The sequence below is a fragment of the Limanda limanda genome, chromosome 9 (genome assembly GCF_963576545.1).
Source record: "Limanda limanda chromosome 9, fLimLim1.1, whole genome shotgun sequence".
NCBI lineage: Eukaryota > Metazoa > Chordata > Actinopteri > Pleuronectiformes > Pleuronectidae > Limanda > Limanda limanda.
In genome coordinates, this window is record NC_083644.1 from 6,664,102 (window position 1) to 6,691,553 (window position 27,452).

At 43.6% G+C, this 27,452-nt stretch overlaps 2 protein-coding genes across 2 annotated transcripts in view; both read right to left on the minus strand.

Annotated features, from left to right (window-relative positions):
- Window positions 1–4,037, minus strand: part of syde2 (synapse defective 1, Rho GTPase, homolog 2 (C. elegans)) — a 53,806-nt gene extending 49,769 nt beyond the window's left edge. Inside the window, exon 1 of the mRNA XM_061078170.1 lies at window positions 1,981–4,037. Within this exon, the coding sequence (XP_060934153.1) occupies window positions 1,981–3,901 (1,921 nt within the window). The 5' untranslated portion in view covers window positions 3,902–4,037. The remainder of the gene's footprint in view (window positions 1–1,980) is intronic.
- Window positions 4,038–15,560: 11,523 nt separating this feature from the next.
- Window positions 15,561–20,595, minus strand: c9h1orf52 (chromosome 9 C1orf52 homolog). Its single transcript, XM_061077776.1, has 3 exons — window positions 20,170–20,595; window positions 18,565–18,775; window positions 15,561–17,726 (listed from the first exon to the last, which is right to left on the minus strand). The coding sequence occupies exons 1-3, from the start codon at window positions 20,476–20,478 to the stop codon at window positions 17,575–17,577; spliced, it is 672 nt and encodes a 223-aa protein (XP_060933759.1). The 5' UTR covers window positions 20,479–20,595; the 3' UTR covers window positions 15,561–17,574.
- Window positions 20,596–27,452: the final 6,857 nt, after the last annotated feature.

Sequence of the window (27,452 nt, forward strand, 5' to 3'; positions counted from 1 at the left end):
AGCGCACATGGCAGCACGCTCATAAACATCCAAACACACACACAACTGTTACAGAGGGAGAGAAAAATGAATGGCAGAAACAAATCTCTACAATCTCTACAACAAATGTCAATGAGAAGTTTTCCAGAGGCACTTTTCAGATCCTGCCTTGTTTGCAGTCAGCTCAGGTCAGCATTGACTCAGAGTGTAAATCATTCTGTAAAAATCAATGAAATGGTCACTAAATAAATAAGCAGTGTGAAACTAGAGTAATAGAGCTCGGCATCGTGGCAAGGTGGCTGCAAAGTTTACCAAATTTCCCTCGGGATCAATAAGGTTCTTATCCATCTATTGACCTGAGCATTAATTCCTGCAAACGCTTTTAAAAGTGGCTAAATAGACCTTGTGCCAAGACTCTTGGTCAATTAAAGTGTCCGAGGTCAAGGATGAGGAGTTGGTTTTAACCTTTGTGGCAAAATAATTGATGAATTGAGTGAGCGATTCTAATCGGGTACACCTTTATGCCAAGTTAATATCTATAAACCTTCTCAGCTCTGCAAAGAGGAAATAACCAAAGTGGCTCAGGCCTCTCAGAACAGAAATTGTTCCGGCTCTTGCAGAGAACGACAGGTAGAAGACGAGGAGAAGGGCGGATGAGGGAGAGGTGGAGATGAGGAGCGAGAGATGGAGGCTACACTAAGGCCGGAATGAGGAAGGAGCATCTACCAGACACAGCCTGACGGTGACGTAAGACGACTGAGGAGGAGACACGAAGCCCAATGCGTAGGTTTGCTCTGCTTCTGTTTCACAAAGCCCCGGTTGCTATTGTTTATCAAAGCCATTTGCTCAGTTTCCATCCGTTTAATACCGAACTTTCTTTCTAGCTTTGCCCAGATATGTTGTTGGTCTGACTGCAGCTGCTCGCTCTCGGAAACTGTCACGTCCTCTCTACATGTTTGACCGATGAAGCAGCGACTCTATGAAGCAGGGTTTGTTGGTCAATAAGATCTAAAAATACACGTTTGCTAACAAAGTGGATTAATTTGGACTAATGCATGATTTTAAATACTATGCAATACTAATGTTGCCTTACTCGTTAGCTTAGCTGCACACTAAGGGTCCTAGCTTTTGTTTTGTAGAAAAAATTAACTATACAAGGTCCGTTTCCCTTCAGCTACTGAAGAAACTGAATATTCGCTTTCACGCTCTGTAGTCCCCCGGCGTGTCATTGCCGTGGCGATGCATGAATTTGAGGGGCGGAGCTTCTGAAGGAGCACTGGAGCGAGGGGTTTGTTTGTTTTTGGTGTCGAGTTCAAATGTCAAACAGTCCCCGGGATTAACAAGCGGAGAAAAATGGAAAGTTTAACAGCAACAAATTTCGGGAACTGGGTGATGTCACTGAACTGCTGTTAAATACCAGGGGAAATGTATTAAAGCCTAATTTACATCCCATCCATTGCAAATTAAAGCTGAATTGAGAAAACTGACATGGTTTCAGGACACAGATGTTTTCATATACTCAAAACCTCATCACAGGCAGAATATAAAAGCATGGTTAGACAATCATTTATCATTTTGAACATATTCAAACATATACATATACACACAAACCCACCACCACCACCACCAAAACCACCGCCGCAGCTATAAGAGGAGAGTGAGTTAGTTGTTACTGATCTATTCTGTGAGTGATCTCACCTACAACGTGATGATGTGATTAAATCAGTGTTAAAAATGCACCTAAATTAGTAAAGAGGACAGAACCCGCCACCGGTTAGAGAGTCGTAAAAAAGGAAAGCAAAGAGATCTGAGGGGTCCCGTCCCTTTGCTTTGCATCCAGAAGAAGAGGAGGAGGAGGAGGAGTGCAGTGTGGACCACCACCAGACGGAGTTTACTATGATGGAGGAGGATGATAACAATCAGACGTGAGGAAGGAGGGTGAGAGGTCTCTGATCTGAGAGGATCCACGGGAGCTGAGGCGACTCCGTGTAGCCTTCCTACCTGGCTGCTGCTGCTGATGATGATGATGATGATGATGCTGCTGCTGAGGTGACTTCACCGTCGGGGATTTGACCTTTCCAGACTTGACCTCTCGGCCTGCTGTCTGGACCCCAGGTTTGGACCCACCAGGGTGAGCCTGGGCACAGGGCCGCTCCTGGCTCTGGCCTCCACCCCGAGGCAGAGACGAGCCCTCTATCCGCTGCTTCATCTCTGAAGACAGCAGGCGGCCTTTGTGCATCCACTCCTGCATCTTGTTGACGGTGACCCCGTGACCCTTGTTGTTGGGAGCGTTGGGCCCCTGGGCGCCGGCTCCACTCGGCTCCTGCTTGCTGGGACTCTGATGTGTGGAAGCCTCGCCGTTGCTGTCCGAGGATCCCGTGAGGCTGTTGACCGAGCCGCTGCCACCGGCCTCTTGCAGGAGGTCATCGCTGCTGATGGCGTTGCCGTCCGACAGCTCGCCCACGTCTCCGACTCCCTCTCTAGCTTCTGAGGCCTCTTTATCAGAGCACGCACCTGGGTTCTGTGTCCCAGGAGCCCTGACACATACCGAGACGCCACCCGGGTACCTGATGGCCCCGACACTCGCCGAGCGCTGTAACGTGGGTCTCATCTCGCTGTGGGTCAGGTTCTCCATGCTCTTACTGCTCAGCCGGCTCCTGAGGCCCGACTCGGGGTTCCCACTGATGCACAGCAGGACCGAGTCGGTGTCAGACCCCTGCTGGGGGCTGTGGTCTCCTCCCGAGGACCAGGAGTCACTGTCCATGTTCTTGGCCGACAGCCTGGAGCACAGACTGTCTCTGGAGTGGGAGCTGCAGGAGGAGGTGGCCTGCTGCTCCGTGGATCCACCACCGACCTGCTGCACGTCCAGGTTGATGTCGTTCATAGCGTTGATGAGGAGGTAGTAGGCCTCCTGCAGCTGGTTCCTCAGCCTGTCTGTCTCCTGGGCACTGCCTCCTCGGTCCCGACCCGATGGGGGGTGCAGGTCTGCAGCCTCGCATCGATCACTGTTCACTCTGATGGTTTCATAAAAAGGTAGAATTTCATTGTCGTAGTAATCCTCGTCCTCGCTGTCCCCGGGGAACCGGAGGGAGGCCGGTGGAGAAGCCCTGTGGAGGTCGCAGATCTCTAGCTCTGTGGGGAAGAACGTGGGGCTCAGCGGCCCCCCCACGGGCCCCCGGACGTCCCCTGCGAACTCCGGGTCGTAGCTCTCGATATTTCTGATTAAAATGTTTTCCTCCGTGTTCCTTGTCACGCAGCTCGGATCCATGAGCTCCGGAGCCGGGTTGTTGTGGGAGCTGCGGTTCGCGTTGTGTCCCACCAGGGCCGCTGCAGCCGGGGCCATGTGCCGGGACCCGGCTCCGTCCCCGGGCTCCGACCCGGCCCCAGCACCGCAAGGTACCCGGCTCTCTGGAGCAGCTTCCCCGGCCCCGGTCCGCGGCTCAACCCGCCTCGTAACCCGGTTTGAATTGTCCCCGAACCCGATGGAGTCCCCGGCGCTGCGCTGCCGAGGCACCGACACGAAGCGGGTCCTCTGGAGCCCCGGTCCCAGCCCCCGGTGGCTGCCGTCCGCCTCCCCGGACACATCACCCCCGAGCCCCGGGAGCTGCTCGTCCACCCGACCCCTGCCCCCGCTGCTCTGCTCCGGGGGACCACCCTCTCTCTCCCGGAGCCCCTCAACCCGGCCCGGGAGCCCCGTGGGCCCGGCAACACAATTATCGTACTCGCTCATTCTCTCCGCGGGGAGCCACACAACCGGAGCCTCAAGTGAGCTTCCCCGGAGCAAAACTTTTTCTTTACCTTCTCGGCTTCCGTCCGCCGCAGCAGATCCGAGTCCTCCTCCTCCGCCGCCGAGCGTCGCCCCTCGCTTGGGTTTCTTCCCCCGGAGTTTCGCTAGTAGAGTCCTCCGCAGAGGATCAGCCATTCCTCCGCGTTCCTCCGCGTCCAGCCCCGGTCCAGGTCCTCCCGGGTCCGTTCAGCTCTCGGGCTCCAGAGAGGAAACACCGGGTGGGATCTGCGCGTTCGCCGCCGTCAAAGCTCGCCGGGCGGACGCGCTCCTCCTCTCCATGCTCCTCTGTCACCTCCGCTCGGTCGCCTCGGTTCTACCTCTTCTCTCTCTCTCTCTCTCTCTCTCTCTTTGCAGCACCTATCTCTCTCTCTCCCCCTATCCCTCCCTCCCTCTCTCTCTCTCTCTTTGCAGCACCTCTCTCTCTCTCTCCCTCCCCCCTATCCCTCCCTCTCTCTCTCTCTCTTTCTCTCTCTCTCTCTCTCTTTGCACCACCTCTCTCCCTCCCTCTCTCTCTTTCTCTCTCTCTCGCTCTCTCCCTATCCCTCTCTCTCTCTCACTCTCTCTCTCTCTCTCTCTTTGCACGACTGCACCACCTCTCTCTCTCTTTACACTACCTCTCTCTCTCTGTCTCTGTCTCTCTCTCTTTACACTACCTCTCTCTCTCTCTCTCTCTCTCTCTCTCTCTCTCTCTCTCTTTACACTACCTCTCTCTCTCTCTCTCTCTCTTTACACTACCTCTCTCTCTCTCTCTCTCTCTCTCTCTTTACACTACCTCTCTCTCTCTCTCTCTTTCCCCCTGCTCAACTGTACTAACTCTCCCCCTGCTCCAGCGCCCCCCCCCCCATCTATCTCCCTGCTGCACAAACACACGCACTTTTCCTCCCTCCCTCCCTCCCCTCTCTCTCCCTCTCTTTCTCTCCCTCCCTCTCTCTGCTCCACACACACACACACACACTTGCCCTCCCTCTCTTCTTCCTCTCTAGCGCCTCACCTCTCCTTCCCCTCATAATTGCAGCTAAAACATTTGGAATATTTCCCTGGATCAGAGTTCAGCAACCCTGCACATGTTTTCTTATTTGCAGAAAATTGCACGAGAGCTTCTTCAACACAAACTTTAAACCGAGTTGAATATGAAATGATCTAAAGCTGCAGCTGTAAATCAGTTCATGTGTTTTGAAAGTACAGAATAGAATCATTATCATAAATATTCCATAAAGTGGTTTTATTAAATAGTTTGTTTTGTGCAATAGTCCCAAAACCCAGACAGTTTACCATCACATAAGAAAGTCACCAAATATAAATGAGAATATGGAACCAGGGGAAATGTGAAGCCTCACAAATGTGTTTACTACTTGAATTAATTGCAGATTAACCTCCTGAGGATCAACTAATCAACTGAATATTCACAGCTCGACTTTACACTTATACAATAAGATATAAATAAGAGGAACTTGCCAAGATGTGTTAATCATCATTATTAAAGATGAATGTAACTCTTGTTTAAATTAATAAGATATTCACCAAGTCCAATTCCAATCGACTTTGTACATAAAGCTTTATTATATTGATCCATTGATGCGTAAGCAGGTAATAATTGTAGAGGAGCCAAAAGTCGAGTCTATGTAAAGTAAAGGAGCACATCTATGTAGTATGATATGGAAGTATGTAATATAATAGAGTCTTACACCCAGGATAAGAGTGTTCAGTTTTGAATCTTGAATCTTGAGGTGATTTAACGTGATAGCTCCGGCTCCTCCATTGAAATTCAACACACATTTGTCCCTGAAATGTGGATTAAATTCAGTCGTAGAGCACTGAGCTCAGACTTCAAATCATCACCTTCACTAGTGTCTTCGAAGCCATTCACCAAACAGCGGCTGGAAAACAACTCTGCTCTCAGGGGGGAAAACGTGCTTGACCCTCTGCAGGAACCAGAGAAAGGAGGCGAGAAACAAGGATGAGGACGGCGATAACCTCTCAGCTCAGACTGGTTTGTTACCTCTTTAACAAATGAGCAGAATCCTGTAAGTCAGGAGGGATTTGACTTTTAGGTTCATCTTCATTACTACACAAACACGAATGCTATTTTTTATGCGCCGACCCGAAAGCCTCCGTCGTGATGGATCGCTGCCAATTATTGGGGTGACACTTTTATCTGAAGTGTATCTTGAGGAATCCTCACCTCTGTGACCCGGCGTCTGACCCCTGTCCCGGCTCGCAGCTCAACCCGTGGGCCCGAGAGGGAATGAAACATACTTCACTTGAACCTTAAGCCATTTGTTTGCTGTTGCCTCTGCAAGGAATGTGCAAGAGGATGAGCTGCTGAAAAGCTGCAGTGGGTGTATGAGTGCACACACACACACACACACGCACACACACGCACACACACACACAGGTTTGTGCAGCTTTCCTTATTAGGACTTTGTATTGCCTTCCAGTTATTGTGGAGAGCAAAATCTTATCCCACCTAGTTGCTACTTACCGAACCCTTAACCTAACATTAACCCCTAAAACCTGTCTTCACCTTAAAATGTTATGATTTACATTATAGGGACTTGCTTTTTGCCCCAATAGGAAATACACAGATTTAGGTCATCACAATATGAGTAATACCTGTACCGCACACACACACACACACACACACACACACACACACACACACACACACACACACACACACACACACACACACACACACACACACACACACACACACACTTATCTCTGACTTTGACACTGACCAATTTATGTCTAACTCTGACCTCAACCTAACCACAATCCACATCTTACCCCTGACCTTAACCAGGACATCAGAAATTATGATTTGCCTCATGATGAATGGGTTGTGATCCTTATGTGGAAGAGGCAACAAAAAAACACACAAACACACAGGTTTGTGCAGCTTTCCTTATCAGGACTTTGAATTGCCTTCCAGTTATTGTGGATAGCAAAACCTTATCCCACCTAACTCAGTTGCTACTTGCCGAACCCTTAACCTAACATTAACCTTAACCTTTAAACATGTCTTCACCTTAAAATGTTATGATTTACATTATAGGGACTTGCTTTTTGTCCCATTAAGAAATACACAGATTTAGGTCACCACAATATGAGTACTACCTGCACCACACACACACCCACACACACACACACACACCCACACACAAACACACTTATCTCTGACTTTGACACTGACCAAATTATCTTTCACTCTGACCTCAACCTAACCACAATCCACATCTTACCCCTGACCTTAACCAGGACCTCAGAAATGATGATTTGCCTCATCATGACCGGGTTGTGATCCTCATGAGGTCAACAGATCCTGACAAGGTCAGTGTTCATGATGGAAAAGGTTCTAAAGAGGCAACAAAAACATATACACACACACACACACACACACACACACACACACACACACACACACACACACACCTATTTCTACCTTAACTATAGTTAATACTTTCCTTAACCCTAACTCATAAGTCATATTTCTTTACCTTAAAATGTCATGATTACATGATTCCTTTTTGTCCCCATAAGGAAGATAAGTCATAGGTCCCTACAATATGAGTAATACCTGCACCACACACACACACACATGCATGTTTGTACTTCTATCTTAGTGAGGACCCTAATTGGCAAATGCTTTCCCTAGCCCCCCACCCAAACCCTAACCCTAAATCTAACCTGAACCTAAATCTTACCCTAACCCTAAAAGTCTTAACCACCAACCAGTCTATTAAAGGTGGGTCACAAAATGAGGACCAGGCAAAATGTCCTTTCTTTCCCCAAATGTCCTCACTCCGTAGGTTGTAGGCTCAAACTGGTCCTCACAAAGATAGCTGAACAAGAGAACACACACCCACTCAAACTTAATCTGAATCTATTAAAACACTTCTGGCATAACTGTGTCTGTGTTTTCTAAAGTCTACCCATGATTGAGGGCATTTATTGTCAGGGCCATTCATCCACAGGGCCCCAATGTGCCACATTCACCCCCCCCTCACCAGCACCACCCACCTCCACCTCCACTCCCCTCAGTAAAACATGATAAGCATCTGTTATTGCTCTGCAGGAGCCGTGTAGGCCCTGACGCCTCGGCCTGCCTCCGCGACTGACTGACTAGACCCTGTCTGGGCAGTTATTTACAGGTCAAAACCTGCAGGCTGAATAGTGAGCGTTTTGTGTGCGAAAGAGGGAAAAATTGAGAGGGGGGGAGAGGGGGGTGCGAGTGTCGGGGAAAAAGATGTATGATACATCGGGATGGACACAGACCTGCGGGTTGGGGAAGAAGCGCTGCAGTCGTTCAACACACTATCCGCAGGGCAGCAGCGATTTCTCTTTCTTTGGACTAACAACAATAAATCAGTGCAATTTTCATACTGGAGATGTTTCACATGCCTGACGAGGAGATCCTGTCTCGTGATACCTCAGAGAACCTCAGGGTTACGCACGTGATGGATTGTTGTGTGTGTGGAAATAGAAACCTGGGCTGTAAGATTGCAGTGGAATGTAACTCAGTATATTTTATTTTATTCTCTGGACTGCTGAGGCAAATATGACTCAAGGTTTATAATATTAAATCATAATTTTGGTGCTTACAAATCTGAAATAAAGTAGCTGGCTTAAGTTTGGAGCGAGCTACCTTATTTCAGATTTGTAAGCACAAAAATTATAAATTTTGTTATATTAAATCATCATTTTACTTCACTCATCAGGTCTCTTGTGTCGGTACAAGATAGAAATACAAATATATGAATAAAATAAGAAATACATCTAATTATTAACCAGTGATTTAAATGAATATAAACTCAGGAGTTGCTGTGATGCTGACTCAAGGGAAAAACTTAAGCCAGCTACTTTATTTCAGATTTGTTAGCACATAAATGATGAATTTTGTTATATTAAATCATCATTTTTCTTCACTCATCAGGTCTCTTGTGTCGGTACAAGATAGAAATATAAATATATGAAAAAAATAAGAAATACATCTAATCATTAACCAGTGATTTAAATGAATATAAACTCAGGAGCTGCTGTGATGCTGACTCAAGGGGAAATGAGGAACGTTGTCCCCTCTTTACTTTCTCTTCCTTCTCTTTCCTCCACCAGTCACTTGTGCCCTTTGTGCAGGCAGTGGGCAGAACATCTGCTTAGCTGGCCCCCATTCAGAAGACCTGGATGGAGAGTGCATGAGAAAGAGAACTGATTGTGTGTGCGTGTGTGTGACCAGGAGAGAGAGAGAGATTGTATATGTGTGTGCACGTGAGGGTGTGTTGTGATATGGGGCTTTGCAGCTGTTGGGGCTCTCCTCCTGATGGCTGCCCATTGTTCCCTCTCTCTGTGTCTCTGACTCTCGGTCACAGACGGTTTATGGGCCTTCCCTCTTTTTTTTTCAACGCACCGCAACTAAATTTATGTCCTTGCACACAAGCCTTTCTCAGGGTATAAATTAGTCTGGATGATCCCTGTCAGCGCAGCGTTGCCAAGAGCCTGGAGCTTTACGTTCCCCTGTCACATCATTGTCATAGCCATTCACTCATATTTTACTACTGACCGAGAAAAACCAAAAACCTCAAAGGGCACCACTGCATTTATATCCACACCAGTGTCATGTTAAAGATGTTAGAGTTAGTTTAACTTAAAAGAAACACTTAATATTATAATTTCTTAGTCATTTTCATACAGGGGAAAACATAGTTTATCCCGAGAAGTTAGTTCTCACCAGAGTTTAAAAGCCATTCCGACACTAAAACCCAGGGCCGGCCCTGGCAATGTTGGCGCCCTAGGCGGGATTTCAGAATGGCGCCCCCCCCCCCACATACACACGCAAATTGTCGTGCATCCCCAAGAACTTTTGGACTGTAAACAGATGCACACACAGGCAGACAAAATTCTAAGCTATAAAAAATAATAAAAATATATAATAAAAATATAAAAAGTCTGAACTCAGCTATAGTGACAGCATATCATGTCATGTCGACAAAAATAAACATTAATGATGTCCGCAATTGGGGTGATTCTACCTCTATATTGTTCTTTCTTCTCCTCCCCTACTTTGCTGTGCTTTCTGAATCGTGCACCTGATAATTTAATCCTTTTTTGACTCATCTTCAACTCTTACCACAGTCTAACACGTCTTTATGTCTGCTTTTTAAATGTAATGATGAATATGAACAGTACTGAACAGTCAAACACAATAAACATATTTTTTAGACCTATTTATTGTAATCAACAGGGCAACAGGCCCATGTGTGGGTCATTTGGTACCGGGCCGCACAGAAAGAATAAACATTTTACGTGTTTTCTGTTTTATCTATTATCCGGTAATTTTTCAAAATAAAACCGTTTTATTTTGAAAAATTACCGGATCCTCTGCGTTATGACTCATGCTTTATGCATGTCAAGAGGCTTGTCTCGGTCACGTCACTTTTTCGCTGAACACAAACCAGCACGGTATTTGTCGGACCCATTTGTCAACAAACCAGGTGAATCCAGCATGTCTGGTTAAGAAAGAGATCAGCTGCTGGAGATCGCAAATGACGGCGGCCTTAAAAGTATTTTTGAGAAAACAACTCTGCTGGTGTCCTGGATTAAAGTCACGCCAGAATACCCTGAGATCGCCACAACAGCACTTACAACTCTGTTGCCATTTCCGACATCATATCTGTAATGACATGATAGATCGTTTGAAATATATCAATTTTCAGTGTGTTTTCCGGCCCGATTTGCTCGCTGCGAGCGAAAAAAATAGAACAGACCCCGGAACCCTCGCTGCAGATCGCGAGACGGCCGCGGCGCTGCCGGTGCGAACAGCCCAATTATTTAACATGGGCGCGGAAAGGAAGCGGACAGCTTTCGTGGCGCCTCGCTGCGCTTCTATCTCCGGTGCGTCCCCGGTTTTAGAAGATGATGTTGTGATGTGAATGTGTTGGTTTATATTGCATGTGTCACGTCATGATAAATCAGTCCCTTGTGCCGCCCTCTCGGCATTTTGCGCCCTAGGCAACCGCCTACTTCGCCTATGCCAGGAGCCGCCCCTGCTAAAACCTTTCAGCAAAACAGTTCAAGTTAATTTAAACTGTCTATTAACACAAAACAGTGTAATTAAAGGAAGAATTCAATTTCTGCAGGAACATAGATTGTTTATAAAGACAGATGACACGTTTCCACTTCCTCCCACTGTCCAAAAAGAAGCCAAAATATTCTGATTGGGAACGCTGCCATCTTGTGCCAATGATGTCATTTGGAGCCGGGGACAGAGATGATCTTTCGTTCCGCTGATACACATGCCTGACCAACAGTGCGTCATTCTCAGCATGACATTTCATTACGTTTTACCAGAACCTTTTTACTGTATCAAGATGTTTTACTATAATCTATGTCCCATCCACTAACATGGAGGAAGTGAGGATTATGAGCTTTACTGCAGCCAGCCACAAGGGGGTAAGCAAGACACTTTGGCTTCACTTTTGGGAGCCGTCATGTCATCCATCTTCAAATACGAAAAACAGTCGGGTACTAAATATAGTCTCTTAATTTGTGAGTTTTAAAGGAGCTGCTGAGCTCCATGTCAAACAAAAGGTATTTCAAGTGCACTAGGGAGAATTATATTAAACTTATATAATATTATAAAAACACCATATAATATCCTTACTATACTATAAGTCAATATCTGAATTTAATGTTTGATTTTGTGCATGTAAACATCGACCAGATAAGTTCTTATCTCCTTAGAGATAAACCCGAGCGGGATGTTAACCTAAATATCCTGTTTGCTCACGTCGGCTCAAACATCTGTGGCTGTTGAATGAAGGTTCAGAGCAAAATTAAAACCAAACATGGCCTTTGTTTGCTGTGGCAGCGGGAATAAAGCAGCTGTGCAGACCTGGTATTAACCTGGTGTTTACCTATTTGAACAAAACAGAAAGTCAACACAAGGCCGTCAGGGTTAATATTGACGAAGTGGCTACGAATTAATCATAGTATGGGAAACACGGAGAGGTATAAAAATATTTTCATATCATTATGAAACTGTAAGTCAGAGTACGTGGCCCCGGACACATTCAGGCTCACGCAGCAAATAGACTGAGGCCACACGCATCCCGGACCACCTCTGAAAGGGTCCGATCTCAAACACGTCCTCAATGTGTCTTGCGTGAGTTCACATGTGAACTTAGAGATGTCCACTTCAGATTGGATCAACTCAGGATTGATGTTCACACCAGGTCTCAACAACCTGTGAAGCAAACACACAGTGACTCAGAGAAGTTCAGTCAGAGCAGACTACTTATAACTAATTCATTCCTGGCTTTTGAATGATGCTGCAACTTACTACTACACTGTAGTTACTACAGGATGTGTGTGTGTGTGTGTGTGTGTGTGTGTGTGTGTGTGTGTGTGTGTGTGTGTGTGTGTGTGTGCGAGTGTAAGCAGACTTACACAACTCACTGTACCCACCTCAGCCTGATTAGAGAAAAGCACAGAACAAGGGTCAAGATAACAGAATTCACACGCACAGTCTTTGTGTCTCCTCTGTATCCTTATCAACAACCTCTGATATGTCCATCCAGACAGGACGTCAGACTGCTCGTCTCTACTGTTCTCCATCATTTCTTAACGTCCATTTCTCCTAACGCTGTCGTTATGCAATAAGGAGGATTTTGTTTTGTTTTACAACTTTATCTTAATGATTATACTGCCTGAATCAAAACTGAACCACTCTGTGGATGATAATAAACTCACTTATTTATAGTTTTTAAGAAAATTACCAATCTGATAAGCTTATTAATTGTAAAATACCTTGAAATACATAGATTCCTATTCATTCTTTAAAAGAAATATAATTTATTCACATTATGCTCAAGATTCTTACTTTAGAAACAACTTTCACCGTCTTGCTAAAAGCATTTATCTCTACAACATCAACTTCTCGTAGGTTTTCAGCTCTTAAACTCACCCTAGGCGCATTTTAATGGTTTGTGCACTTAGTTTAAGAAGGAAAATATTTTCCTAGCCCATAAGGGAACATGGGAACATTCTGGTATTCCGTCTTGCTGGCATTTCTGTGGCTCCAGCCATTAAAACTAATCAGCTTATGTAACATGCGTATACAAGCTAGTTTGGTGCAGGCCGGCCTACAAATATGACGAACAGACCCCAAAAAAAATCAACATTCACACAGGAAATGTGTAAAAATTCTGCCAGAGATGAGACTTTTTATGAAATAAACAGATGTAACTAAATTAGAAACTCCTTGCAGGCAAGGGAGTGTAAAAATAAACTGCAATTGAAGATGTTTGGCTGCCATATGAATTTTTTGTCATGATTCTGGCCGATGCACTTATTTTCTGAACATCTGATGAAATGCCACAGATGTTCTTGGGTGGTATAGACCAATGGAAGTGGAATTTCCACTTCAAACATGGGGGGAACGTTTGGAAAAATGCAGCTGCAATCAGTGGCCTGTACCACAATGTTACTGCAAATTACAATATTATGTTACTGCCAGACCACCGTTTGGAAAAAATCCTCTCAGAGCTCAATATGGGACGAGAGAGACTAACCTGTGGTTTATGGACCATGAGGCCGCGTGGAAACTTAGACCCCCTCCCCCTTTCTTCCAAAAGATGCAATTTCAACACACGAACAACACTCGCTGATTAACATGGCTCCAACCTGAAGTGAAAACTCCAATGTCAGGTTACAGCAGCAGCCTGTTTGTCTCCGGGTTTTTCTCTTGTGCAGAACATCTGTTTCACGCGATGGGCCTGATTGCTTGTGTGAAAAGCAACTGTTTGCCTCCAGACAACAACCAGGGCCGACAGCAGGTTGGTCAACAAGTCAGATGAGGAACTCACGTGGAACCAGGTTTCTCAGCTGATGCAGAGATAGCGAGATAATTCCATTCCAACTCTCAACAACCTCTGGATGTATTGATTTGAATTTGAATATAGAAATTCATGGCTCCACAGATGATGATTCACACCGACTTTGGTGATTCTCAGATTTTTTTCCTCTATCGCTAACATGATGTTGACATTTCATCAGTTTTCTAATATAGGGAGAACTTCCACTCTTGTGTTGGTGGAGTGCTAACGAGGTAAAGTCCTGAATGAATGGGAGCCAATGGCACTGAGGCCACAAAATGCAACTTTTATGATGTTTACAAAAATTCTGCCAATTTTCTTTATGCGTTCAATTTAAGGGGGAGGGGCCAGATTTACATTCTCATTCATCTTCAGAGGGTCCCACGACTTCTTTCACTTTCCTTAGATTCTCTGCACCATTGAAGAAGAGTGGCCTGTCAATAATCAATTGTAAATCCTGAAGTGACCAATCAGCATGCATTAGCAGAATGGATATTTATTTTTATCTTTTAATTTCTGATTTCTTTGCTACAATTAAGAAAAAATGTGGCTTTTTTTTTATCAGTTATCTTCCAATCAATTCATTTATTTCTACCTTGTGATTGTCCTCTGGGTGAATTGCAGCCAATTTTGGTAAAACAGCTTTACAATAGGTGGATGGGCTATAGAGATATTTTGACAACTGTAGAGGATGAAATTGTTGAGACCTTTTTTAAAGTCGCTAGTATAAAAGTTTCTCTGATTTTCAAGTAGCACCATCGCCGGCTCCAAATTCCCACTGCTTCAATATTTCAGGTAATGAGACAATATTCCTGCAAAGCTAATGACTAGTGTTAATTAACATGTTACCTGATTACAGATGCTGAATCTGGTAAATATCACTGGCTAATAATCCATATATTAGTTCTGTAACAGTGAACATGTTACCATGGCTGCAGACTGCATCTTGTAAAAGAGGAGAGAACATGAACTCCCTCCCCTGACACAGCACCAGAAAACAGCCACAGCTACATTTCCATACAAGCTGCGACATTTCGTCCCGACTGTGTGAAAATGTCGTAAGTCAGAAAGTAGCAGCTGTAGGCAGCCAGCGCGGCTAAATCCCTGAATACTCAATGGCCATTAGGAGGTCTTGACCTTCCAGTAAATGTGTCACGGTGATAAACGGCTCCTGTGACGAACTTGTGAGTTATTGGCAAGACTCTTTTCAATTTGGTTAATGAGTCACAATTGTTCTGATCCACCGGTGAAATCTAAACCGTAACATTTTATTTAGAGAATCTTATGAAGCAATATTTATCTGAGCTTTTTTGTGTGACAACAATCTAACTTAAGACTGAGATGTTTTCTCATGAATGAAGATTAGGTCTATGCCTCTGTTAACACAACATCAACAACACAAAGAGGCTTCAAAAACTAAGCTGGAATAGTTTTTCACACAATTCCAAGGAGAGGCGATTTTTACAAAACACACATTTTCTGGGAAGGCTGCGGTTGCAGGACTGACGGGCAGACGTCTTGAACTTTGACGGACGTGACCCAGCTGCTCGGCGCAGAGAGGAGTCATTTGTTCGTAAATATGTTCGATAACATCGGTCGGCTGCTGCTGTTGTGCAGGAGCAGGTACGCACTTCAGACAAGAACAGGCACATACCTGGAGGCTGGAATTTTATCAGAAGCATATTTACCACTATTTCATGTCAGGCCGTGCTGACAGATAGGCCGGGAGTTCCTCTGATCACTAAACGCCTGCAAAGTGCAAAGGGATTTTTTCAGAAAATGATTATATTTGCTCCAGTGGACGGAGAAATTGTATTATGTCATCTCTGGATTATACCAATAAGGAATAAAAAAATAATTGTAATACTTGGTTTTATAGTGAATGTGCTTGACAATGGACTTAAAGACACTTTTAAAAGACAGACATTAAAATATCTTTTATTGCCTATGTGGTTTTTGATGAACAATATCTCACTGAAAACAAAACTATAAAATTCTCCATATTCAACAGTTTACAGGAAATAAGAAGACTTGTGGGCAGAAACATAAAAACAGTACAGTATTACAATAACCCTCCGTATTAATACCAAATATATACGAAGCTGATTTTCATTTATTTCTTCAGAACACACGTAAAGTGTTGTGTGTAATACAAGCTACACGAGACTGAACAAACAGTCCGAATGCATCGAGTATCTCAAGAGAACTGAGATGAGACAAACTTCCAAATCGAAGATCGTCACTCCCTTCGTCAGAATTCCACTTTTTTCACACAGACGCTGGTTGTGATTTCAACATTTAAATCAAAGTGCAGCAGAATTCATCTTTAACGTGAAGGGAGTGGATACTAAATCAGCTTAAGGACGCCACCTTGTGCCCATTAGCAGGAAGAACGTGCGCTTCTAAAAATGAAAGGTCTTTTTTTTTTTACATTGATGACATTTTGACACGTCACAGCAGAGAAAACAAGGAACAAATAATAACGTTAACCCTGGATGAATTTCCTTTTTGGTTTCAAGGCCCTGGTATTATGATTGCAGACTCACAGTCACACTGTTATGATCCACTTCAACACAACACAGTCATTAGTTAATATCAAATCTGCATTTCCTTCTGTGACAAGTCAACATGTCTGCAGTGCAAAAATGACCTTTTCCACATATTTACGGTCATTTCACTCACATTTCTAAAAGGAAAGTCACTGCATCAACACAACACAAGCACAGTCAGAGCTCAGTGGTGGATACTCTGCATAATACAAGACAACTCACAGGCAAAGTAAACCACCACAGCAACGTCATTGTTTAAGTCGTTAAATAGCAAAGACACAAAGCCTACATGACCACACTGAAGTTTGAATGCATCACAGCAGGAGGTCCGAATGCCTCATTCAGAGGAAAACTGAGGTGTTTACTTTTTACTTCTGGCGTTTCCATTTGGGACGAGAGCAATCGGACAAAATTAAACAAGTTAAATTTCACCCTGTGATGTAAATGATGTTTTCTGAAGTAAAGCAATGGTGATGGTAAAAGCTTAAAGCTGTATGTGATGATATCCCTTGTTTCAAGCTGCGTTCAGACATTCACTGAAATCCGGATAATCTCCTAAAATTATCCAGAGGGGTTGTACGCAAGAACACGAATGTCCGAGGCAGTTGCTGCGGACATTCTCTGGAGTGGATGTCTGTGAGAATACAGCAATAGATTGTCTGGAGGATTCACCGCGAGCGATCGGACGTGTTGAGGACGTTTATAACGCGGGACAAACACAAAACTGACAAAACACAAAGAAAACAAATATCTCAGGAAGAAAAAGAGAAGTCGTACACGTAGAGACGTCAACTTGGAAAGACAACGGGATTCAGAAGCTTTTGTTGGTAAGTGTGTCGATGAGGTGTAAACCAAAAAACATGAGTTCTACAGCGGAAAGTTTACATTACAGAGATTTTCCCGCTGCTGTGAACATGATTGACAGCAGAACCTCCTGCTGCTGTGTGTGTGTGTGAAAGGTAAACTCAGGAGAAAGTCCGGACCCAAGAGTGCGGACGTTTTCCCGAGTTCGTGTCTGAAAACGGCTTCAGTGTCTCTGAAAGAGTCGGGAAGTAAACCCTCGTCAAAAATTTAAAAACAACAGTAGCACACCGGAATTTTCCTTTAAATATTTGGAAAACAGTTACAGGGATTTACCATAATCTAAGATCTTAGGTTGAGATTTATCTGCAGTGCGACTTTCCTAAACTCTTGTTTATCCTAAAATCCCACGGATATAAAGCTTTTCCTTCAAATGAGCTGGAACACATTTGAAAACAAAACTAAATACTATAATATTGCAAAATAGTAAAACGTTCGCTTCCTACTTGACCACTTTGCTAATGTTGGTGAATGTTCTCTGCAGAGATTAAATCACGGTGCCCTGTTGCCGGGCAGCTTGGGCGTCTCAGTCATTTTGCCTGAGGATCCTTTTCTCTTCCTCGACGAAGTTCTTGTCTGAGGTGGCTTGACCCATGTCCCTCTTCCTCTTCTCCTTCTGCTTGAAGGTCTCCACTCGCCGCTTCTTGGCAGAGGCGCCTGCAAGGTCTGGGTCCTCATCTAACAAATCAGAAGGACAGCGTGGTATTTAAAAAATAAAAAAGGATAATAGCAACAGAGAAAATGCTTATAAGTAGTGATGGCGAGATGAAGCTTCATGAAGCGTTGAAGCTTTCCATCCAATTGGTTCGCTCATGGGCCGAAGCATCATGGGGCTTCATTTGCTCTACTGCGCCATCAAGTGGACATTAAATGTAAAGGTGATTATAATGACACCATGGATTTGGTGTGTGAAGCTTTGAATTGAATAAATGAATAAAGGATGTTTGTGATGCCAATACATAAACGATTATTATTAATATGATGTCTGTCTTTATGATACAATGGTGTGGTCAAAAGTGAAAGTGGAAACAAATTAGTGAGAGGGTTGTGATGTGAATGTGCTTGTGTTACTGGGTTTGTGACTGTGCTTATGTGTGTGGGGGGACAACATGTAACACGTACAATAGAGATAACGGTTTATTAATTTTTATTTAAAAACAGCTTTTCAACAGTGCTGGGTTTCAGGCGGTTTCTTTTTTTCGAAATAATTTCGCCTGCTTTAGAAAAGATCCTTTCACAGGACACAGATGAGGCTAGGGTACAAAGAAAAGATACCGCAAGTTTGTACAAGTTAATAAATTTATTATTTTCCACCTAAATGGGTGGAGGAGTGCAGCTGGAGTTGTGTTTTGCTTTTGGTCCCATTCAGGTCGTACTGAGGTTTGAATTGGCAAAGGACTCATGCACAGACCTCTCAATAATACGTCTATATCAAAATCACCAAGGAGTATGTTGGTGTATTGTTGTGATAGTGTCTGTGAGAGCTAAGTGTTGATTCTGACATGTTGAGACTGACCTGAGTCTGACGGCTGCTCCTCTGTTGGTAAGAACTGGGCGTTGCCGGTGAAAGGCTGTGGCGCGTCCTCCCCGTTGTCTTCGTACACGTTGGACCACTTTATGGCCATGTCCATTCCCGGAGGAGCTCCCTTCTTCTTCTCTGGCTCTGCCGCGTAGCTGTCAGGAGGCGGCACAGCGTTCGTCTTCCACGGCTTGAACTGTCTGGCAGGCTTCAGGTCACCGAGAGAAGCAAAGTGTGGAAAGAGAAGGTTCAAGAAGGTACAAATCAATAACCTCCAACAACTGAGCTGGTCTTTGGTGGAGGGAAAGTCTCATGTAAACATGCAGCATTGCTGACTTTACATATACAGAATATTTCAAATCCTTTGGTCCCTAACCTGTTTATTACAAGATAAACAATAACACATTAGTCATTGCTGATACATGATGGTCATAGTGTCATACCTGTGATCCTCTACCTTAAACAAGTCTTCAGCAAATGAAAACTGTAGTGTTTATTATCAATATGTCTGATGATTGTTTTCAATACTCTCCTAATAACCGTGAGACTATTCTGTGAACTATATAATAAAGAATAAAATCCACTCCATCTTGTGTGAACTCTCATTGACAACCGTCAAATATTCACATTTGCACAGCTCTGACTAGCTTAGCTTTAAATATATGAAGGGGAAAACAGTGTTGCAGCCAAATCCAATACATTTAAAGTAAAAAAACACAGACAATAACATTAAAAGCCTCCATACGGCTCCTGTGGTGTCATCCCAGTGTCTGGAAGCACAGACATTCAAATTAAACTGGAAACAAGGTCATTTACTACTACTACTACTACTACTACTACTACTACTACTACTACTCAAGGGGCAAGATTCTGGCCAGAGCTATGAGGCTTATGCTGTGATGTCACGGACCCTCCGTCCATCTATATATATAGTCTATGCTACTACTACCACTACTACTACTATTACTTCTTCTACTATTAATATGAATACTTCTACTAGTAGTACTACTGCTACTAAGAATAATAATAATGATTACTGTTATCATTATTTCATATTATATTATTATTATTATTTATTTATATAGATGGATAGATAGATATTTACTGAGAGAGTTAACTCATTGAAAACTGTCAAATATTCACATTTGCTCAGCTCTGACAAGCTTAGCTTTAAATATATAAAGGGGAAAACATTGTTGCAAGTAAAAAACAACAACAAATAACATTAAATGCATCCATTCTGCTCCTGTGGTGTCATCCCAGTGTCTGGAAGCACAAACATTCAAATTAAACTGGTCATTTACAACATCATTTTTACCCCTGAAACTCAAAGAGTGTTTAATGAACACTTCACCTCCTCCATCATAGTGGTGAAGAGATAATGAGTGAATTCATATTCTGGGTGAACTCTCCCTTTATCCCAGGAGCTTATAGTGTGGGGGTCAGGGGGCCCATCAGCAGCTGTCTGCCCCTGGACCCCCAGGATCCACATGGAGGAAGTTATCACTACATGCTCTTGATGGTTTTGATGGTGTGACCCTCCACCCGCTGCCCTGCACCCCCCCCCTGGACTCATGTGGTTCTACCGGGGGCTCGACTCACCTCCTCCGGGGCTTTCACGCTCAGGCTCTCCCAGTCGATCTGCTTGTTCAGCGGGTTGTAGAGGAACGCGGGTTTGGACACGGAGCGGAACAGGTCGTCGGGTTTGGGCAGCGGAGCCCCGCCGGAAGCTCCTCTTCCTCCGGCGGGCTGCGACGCCTCGGCTCCCCGGCCCGGAGCCTCGCTGCCCGGCTTCTTCTTCCGGCCGCCCCGCTGCTCCTCGTCCTCCGAGTCGCTGCTGTCGCTCAGGTCGTCGTAGCTGGAGAAGAAGCCCAGCGAGCCCGAGGTCTTCTCCTCCTTCTCCTCGGACATGACGCGGAGCGGAGTGGGTCCGGAGGAGGAGAACTGGTTCAGGGGAAGAGCGACGAGAAGGAGAAAGGAAGCCGGAGTCTGTGGAGAAGGAGCCGCAGGATTTTACTCCATTTTGAATCAGCCTCCCAAACAGTCGTAAAGCAGAGAGAGACTGTCGTGACGACTGTCGTAAAGATTTTATTATAGGAGCAGGCCCAGTAAATCATAGATATATCAAAGCCTTTATATATATATATATATATATATATATATATATATATATATATATATATATATATCTATGGAGTAAATACCAACATCATTTAAAACACCCGACTACTGCAATTAATACAAAAAAGCATTATAACTTCTTACTACTACTACTACTACTACTACCACTACATCTACTAGTACAACTACTACTAGTACTTCTACTAATGCTATTACTACTTACTACTACTACTACTACTACTACTACTACTACTACTACTACTACTACCACTACATCTACTAGTATATCTACTACTACTACTACCACTACATATACTAGTTAAACTACTACTACTACTTCTACTAATACTATTACTACTACTACTACTACTACTACTACTAATACTACTACTACTACTACTACTACTACTACTACTACTACTACCACTACTACTACTACTACTACTACTTCTTCTATTATGTACTATAAATACTTCTAATAGTAGTACTACTAGTTCTACTGCTACTTCTACTACCACCACTTCAACTACTATTACTACTACTATTAAGAATAATAAAGATTACTATTATTATCATTATTTCATATTATATTATTATTTCTATTTATTTATATAGATGGATAGATAGATATTTTACTGATCCTGAGGGGAAATTAAGCAAGAATAGAAATCATGATCACCATCTAATAATGATGCATCATATCTGTGTGTGTGTACCTGGTCAGACACCTCATTCCCAAAAGATGATTTGTACCATGTCATAGAGAAAATTCAGCCAATCAAGTTTTATTTTCTTCTGGAAATGTCCCACAATCAAATTGCTGCTGCTCCTGCACAGAGACACATGTGTCAGGGATCCTTTGATGCTCATACTAAAGAACAACAGGCTCAGCTGATGAAAGGACCAGGTTCCAATCATAAAAATTGAGAACACAACTTAGCGTTGTCTTCCAAGCATCTGTCAGTCGTGTCTTTACTACTCAGATATTAACTCATGTCTGCACAAGATAAGGATCTTGTTCCCACAAGACAATTATGTTTTTCCTAATAGATAATTATCTTGTGGGCCCAAGATGAAACAGATCTCATCTTTTAGGACTTCAGGGGCTCGGTAGACACTTGTGATAGATTGGTCTTCAGTGGAAAAGGACAGAGGTTGAATGTACAGTGTCATTGCATCTATGAATGAATGGCATATTTTAAAAGATGTCTGGACTGAGCCCTGTCCCTCTGCTGAGCCGTGAAGATCTGATGTCTCCTCATTCTCTGTTGTGTTTATGGTTTATTGTGATCAGCTCAGTGCAGCAGCACGATCATCTGCTTGTGGATCATTTGGACACAAAGGAATGTTTGGAGTTTTTGGAAGACGCCCAAGGAAACAAATGTATTTACAGCCTTTGACCACTAGAGAGCAATGTGGTACTACCAGTGAAAATAAAGAGGGGCCCAGAGGAAGTGATTTACCCCAAAAAAAGCATGAGTGAAAATAAACAGGTTTGCAAATTTACTGCACATGAATAAACTGAATTTCTTTTGATAGCAAATAAATAGTCTCTAAAAGAACAAAACTGTCTCTATAGATTCACAAGATTCAACGTTTGTTTCCATGAAGCGTTGCAATGCATCACAAACCTCCTCACAAACATGTTGACCACCTCATGGACCCTCTGCTCTTTCCTGCCCCATCATGACTTCCAAATAATTAAAAGCTGTCAAGAAAACCAAAATTAAAAACCTCTCTTGTTGTTTTCAGTCAGATTGAGCAGGGCCAGCCTTTGCCCTCACATGAAGGTCAAACACAGACTAAAATGCACTGAAACATAAATCTACCAGATATACTTTTTCCAATTTTCTTCGCCTGCTTGATAATAACCATGCAGATGCTCCATAGAAGGTACTTTAGCATTTTTGGGTGAGCCTGAGGTCAAATCTGTGCTGAGATTTACAGGAAGTCCAGTCTGAACAGATCCTGAAGCTGAAGGTTAGGTTCACGTACAAGTGAAAGAAATATGGGGCGTTGATTGTTTAAAAAGTGGGCCCACATTTAAACTAGGACAAGCTGGTGTTGCTCTGTAGTTATGAAAGATTGCTGACTGGCTGATTATACCTTTCTGCTTTTAAGAAGATGTCTGGGAACATAAATTAGTGTAAAACAGGGACGCATGTGACCTCCGGGACGTACAGTATTTCATATTACTACAACCCCTATTTATTGCCAGTGGAGTTTCTGCTCTGGTCATGTCAAGATAAAAGGCAGACGGATGATATACAGAGATATTCTTGTTTTGACAGGGAGAACTCTGCTTCTTGGGCAATGGCTTCACACTTGTTGTTTGCTCTTTTTTGTAAATCAAAGCCGTAGAATCAATGAATTTCTACGAATCCTGCACCGTTTTGCAAAAGGGATCGAAAAACGTGACCTTCATGGAACCAAACCATCAGAAGAGGTTTCTCTTTCCATCCTCGCTGCATTTAGTTCAGTATTGTTGGCAAAACTAATCAAAAATACGTCATACTGATTAGAAATAGAAATAGATTAGGAAACCTGAAAGGCCTCATGAAAGGGGTGAAAAATATTCCATCTCTTGATGCTACAGAAAGATATAAAAAATATTTCCTGGATCTTTTTTAAATCCGTCCTGTAGTTTTTGCGTAATGTTGCTTACAAACCAACCAACAAACAAACTAAAAGGGGAAAAAAACATAAACTCCACGAACTCCATATCATATGTATCATATCAGATGCAATAATAACAACAATGTTAGTCTGCAAATGCTATAATATTATTTGGAAAAATTAGGCCACGAAGTCCAGATACATTCAAATAGTCAAGTCAGCTTTAATCCTCAATTTGTATCTGTATAAACAAAGATATGAAATATATGAATTAATAAAATCTTTTTCTTCTCATTTTTAATCTTTATGCTTCTTAAAAACAAGTTAGAAAATCTGCTAATGTGCTAAAATAACTCAACTTTCCCTCAATGTCCGAATGAACCAGGATGTGACGTGTCAGGAAAATCAGGTTCAATCATAAGAAATCATTTTCACAAGTGATTATATTTTGTCCATGTCAGCTCTTTTGTTCGTCTATAGGGAAACCTATAAGGTTTTTCCTCCTGTATATTTTATTTATGTACATAGCCTTACATTGACAGATATACTGCTGACTAATAAACTGCTTTGAAAGCACGAGGCTCCATTTCCTCCCGAAGGAGCTGAGGACTTTCGGATGGATGCACGTTGGTTTTCTAATCATCTCCTGGGTTCTGGACCAATTCATAAATGAAACAGAAACTGACTCTTCCCCTCGACTTCACTCTGGTTTCTTCGATCTCTGCAGAGTTCGACGCTGGTGTGAGAAATTCCCCATGGAGACAAAAAGCCACACCTCTCCATGTCTCTGTTTAATCCTCTGAAGCTGCTCATGATATCTCAGACGGCTTTATTTCATGCTCAGGCTCAGATAGGAGAACATCTGTGACAGTGCACGTAGCAGCGGGGGTTTCCCTCAAGTTTAAGAAGCGATGGAGGGATAGTTGATGTTTTCTCTCTCTCTCTCTCTCTCTCTCTCTCTCTCTCTCTCTCTCTCTCTCTCTCTCTCTCTCTCTCTCTCTCTCTCTCTCTCTCTCTCTCTCTCTCTCTCTCTCTCTCTTTGTTGTTCTTGTTTTCCTAACCGGTGAAGGCAAATGTAGTGTCTCTGAGCGTTGTGGACTCTAATTGTACAAATCCTGTTTACAATTGACATAATGAAACACATGGTCACCATCTTGAAGATGCCAGAGAACACCTGCAGGATGAAAACAAAGAAGTGGTCTGGTTATGTGCTCATAAAACACAGATGGACGTCGTGCTTTTTATTTTCACCAACAGATAATAATGTGGCCGAGGCGTCTTCCTGATGTTACATTCTCTTCGGGGGGAAATCCAGCTGTTTCTGCCTCTTTTATCTACATGTCCTCTGTAATAGGTTAAAGGCTCGATAACAGAAAACGAAGACTGGACTGTAAAACAGTTAACAAGTACCTCAACCCCTAAACCACCTTTTCAGCTGAAAACCAATGTATACAAGGATTCAGTGTTCTCAATCTGGATATTTTAGAGATAAAATAGTTAATAGAGTTATTGTAATAGGTTATTATGCATAGTGACTGCCCTCTACTGGTGGAAACCTGCCTCTTGCAAGTGAATTTTGTTACCTGCAGATCTCATGGATTGAGTTACATGACTGCTCAGAGACTGCATCCATCCTCTCTTGCACAAACAACCAACTACACAACCAACCAACCAACCAACCAACTAACAAATCAACCAACCAACCAAACAACCAACCAACCAGAAAACAAACCAACCAAAGAGCCAATATATCAATCAAACAAACTGACTTTGTTTATATAGCACCTTTCATACAATGTTGGAATACAATTTATTATCAAAATTACAATTAGTAAAATTAAAAAACGAAATGACGAGTGTGATGCCGTTGGAGCTGTAAGAATTAAAAACGAATGTGGAATACAGCGTAGTGTTTCATTTAGAGTCTTCCACAGCAACAGCAATAAAATATAATTGCGGTAATTAAAAGATCCAACTCAAAGTAGCACCTGTGGAAATGATGTATTCATCCTCACGTCCTCCCCCTGCATTAATCAGGATCTGTAATTTCTCACTTTTTCCATCTATGTTTCCATTTGAATCCATCACTCAGATGGTGAAGTGTGGAAGAGGTGGAAACAACATGTGGTATCATGACTCGAGAAAACAGAGGAGAAAGAAAAGAGCCGCAGCTGCTGGAAGTGCAGAAGTGACATTCATGTCAAAACATGCGTTTTTATAAATATACACGCTGAGCGCACATGCATGAGTAACATTTTTCTATCTCTGTCCTTAAAACAGTAGATGCCCTCTCTTCTGTTTTGTATCCACTTCATCTTTCTCCACCGCCATGTTTCCTCTGGTCATCTAACACTGAGATTTCGAACCCGAGCGGTGGCATTCTTCGGCTCATCACATTAACTCTGGGCTCTGTTTGCCGTGCGGCCTGTCTGGGCTCGTGGCTGGAGGCCGGGGGGGAAAGGGATCCATCCAACTGGTGTGGCAAGAGCAAGTGAGAGAGGGGGGGGGAGAGACTGGAGGGGTTCTGCAGGACCCTGGGTGAGATGTGGGTCAAAAGGACAGGTTGGGAGGTGTGGTGCGGGCGGGGGGATCGGCGATCATCCCCATCACATGTTCCACGGTGTCCCGCGGCGTGATGGCTGCAGGCTAAGCACACACAGCACACTCAACCCCCCCCCCGTGCCCTTCCTCACGCTTTGATTCTCGCCGCTCTCCCACAACATGTCTGTACACCGCACACCCGGGCTCATTCATCCAGGAGGACACGTTTGATAGGGTTAGTCGGGTGGGGGGGGTTCCAAAGGCAGGTCATCTTTTCGTTTTTTTCCCCCGGTGCACTGGGATGGATGTCATGATGATAAATGATAACTGCATGAGGTAACCGCACTGTCAGCTTTTGATTATGGCTTCTAATTGTCTGCATGTTTCACTGCGTTAAAACACGCCGAGGGAAAACGACGACAGTGTCCAGAACATTTCATGTGCACTCACAGCTTGTTGACATTTAAATGAATGTCTGCAGGGAAGTTCTCTGAAGAGTCTTTTTCTTGTCTTTTAAGTCATAATGGTGCCGTACGTTCAAAGCATGAATCCATGCATCTGAGGGCTGTGGTGGTGCACATTTGCATCTTTTGGCTCTTGGCTGTTCTCTCTCTCTGGTAATGCTGTTAGCTGTTGTCCGGTTGTGTGGTCTGATGTCCGGAAAACATGTGACAATGATGCTTCTTTTTCTTTTCCAGATGTAGAAGCTCTTTTAAAGTACAGTCGAGCGGTTTGGTGGAGAATTTAACCCCCAAAGCACAAGACCACTCCAACCTTGACCTTTCTAGAGAGTGAATCACACTGGAGCTGGTGGTGCACAGAAACAAGCTGGAGGAGATCCGCTTCTCTATCATGTTTGCCGATGAGTTCCAAGGCTGTCTGCAAAACAGATTGGTCACTGCATGGACAGGCCGCCCCATCTGTATGTTCTGCACATGTCACAGAGGAATGCTTTGAGCTGGGGCCAGAAACATCTACTTTTCAGAGGCATAATTCAAATGGCCCCCATTCAGTTCCGTCCGACAGTCATCTCTGGCAAACCGGAGAGGACAAAGAAGACGGTGGGGAATCCAGGAGTTTGATAAGTGAGTAAAAAAAAACTCTCTGCTCCATAACAGGGGGAGGATGTGAAGCACAGGTCAAGTCCCTCATTCACATCCTGCACTTGAAGCTTTCAAACCAAAGCGAGAGACACCAATATACCTGCTCCTCCTCCTCCTCCTCCTCCTTGTCTATACATTATTTTGTTAATAATGTTTACGTGAGTTTCTTTCTGTCTTAAAACTTAATTGTGTCAATTTTCCTGATGTAGCATTCATACGATTTCTACATCAGCCAAGAAATGTGACCTCTTCAGAGCCCCAACATTATGTGTCAAAGGTCAAGAATCTTAATTTGATTATTGTTTATTCTGACCTTATTCAGGTTAAGGCATGTTTACATGACGGCGTCTTATCAATAGTCAATATGAGAGTTTAGGTGTCCATGGAAACAGAGTAAAAGTCACTTCACCTCCCTACAGAGCACCGGTCGCCTCCTTGTTCAAACTTTATTAATATTGAATGTGTCAATTGAAATTCACCAAATTCAACACTGCACTTCCTCAG

What these genes read in the sequence shown, in the direction of transcription:
- c9h1orf52 (XM_061077776.1), bottom strand. Translation starts at nt 20,478, where the DNA reads ATGTCCGAGGAGAAGGAGGAGAAGACCTCGGGCTCGCTGGGCTTCTTC. An exon ending in GCGTGAAAGCCCCGGAGGAG is followed by an intron (nt 18,776 to 20,169) that starts GTGAGTCGAGCC and finishes GGTGACCTGAAG; the next exon opens with CCTGCCAGACAGTTCAAGCC. An exon ending in GGAGCAGCCGTCAGACTCAG is followed by an intron (nt 17,727 to 18,564) that starts GTCAGTCTCAAC and finishes CTGATTTGTTAG; the next exon opens with ATGAGGACCCAGACCTTGCA.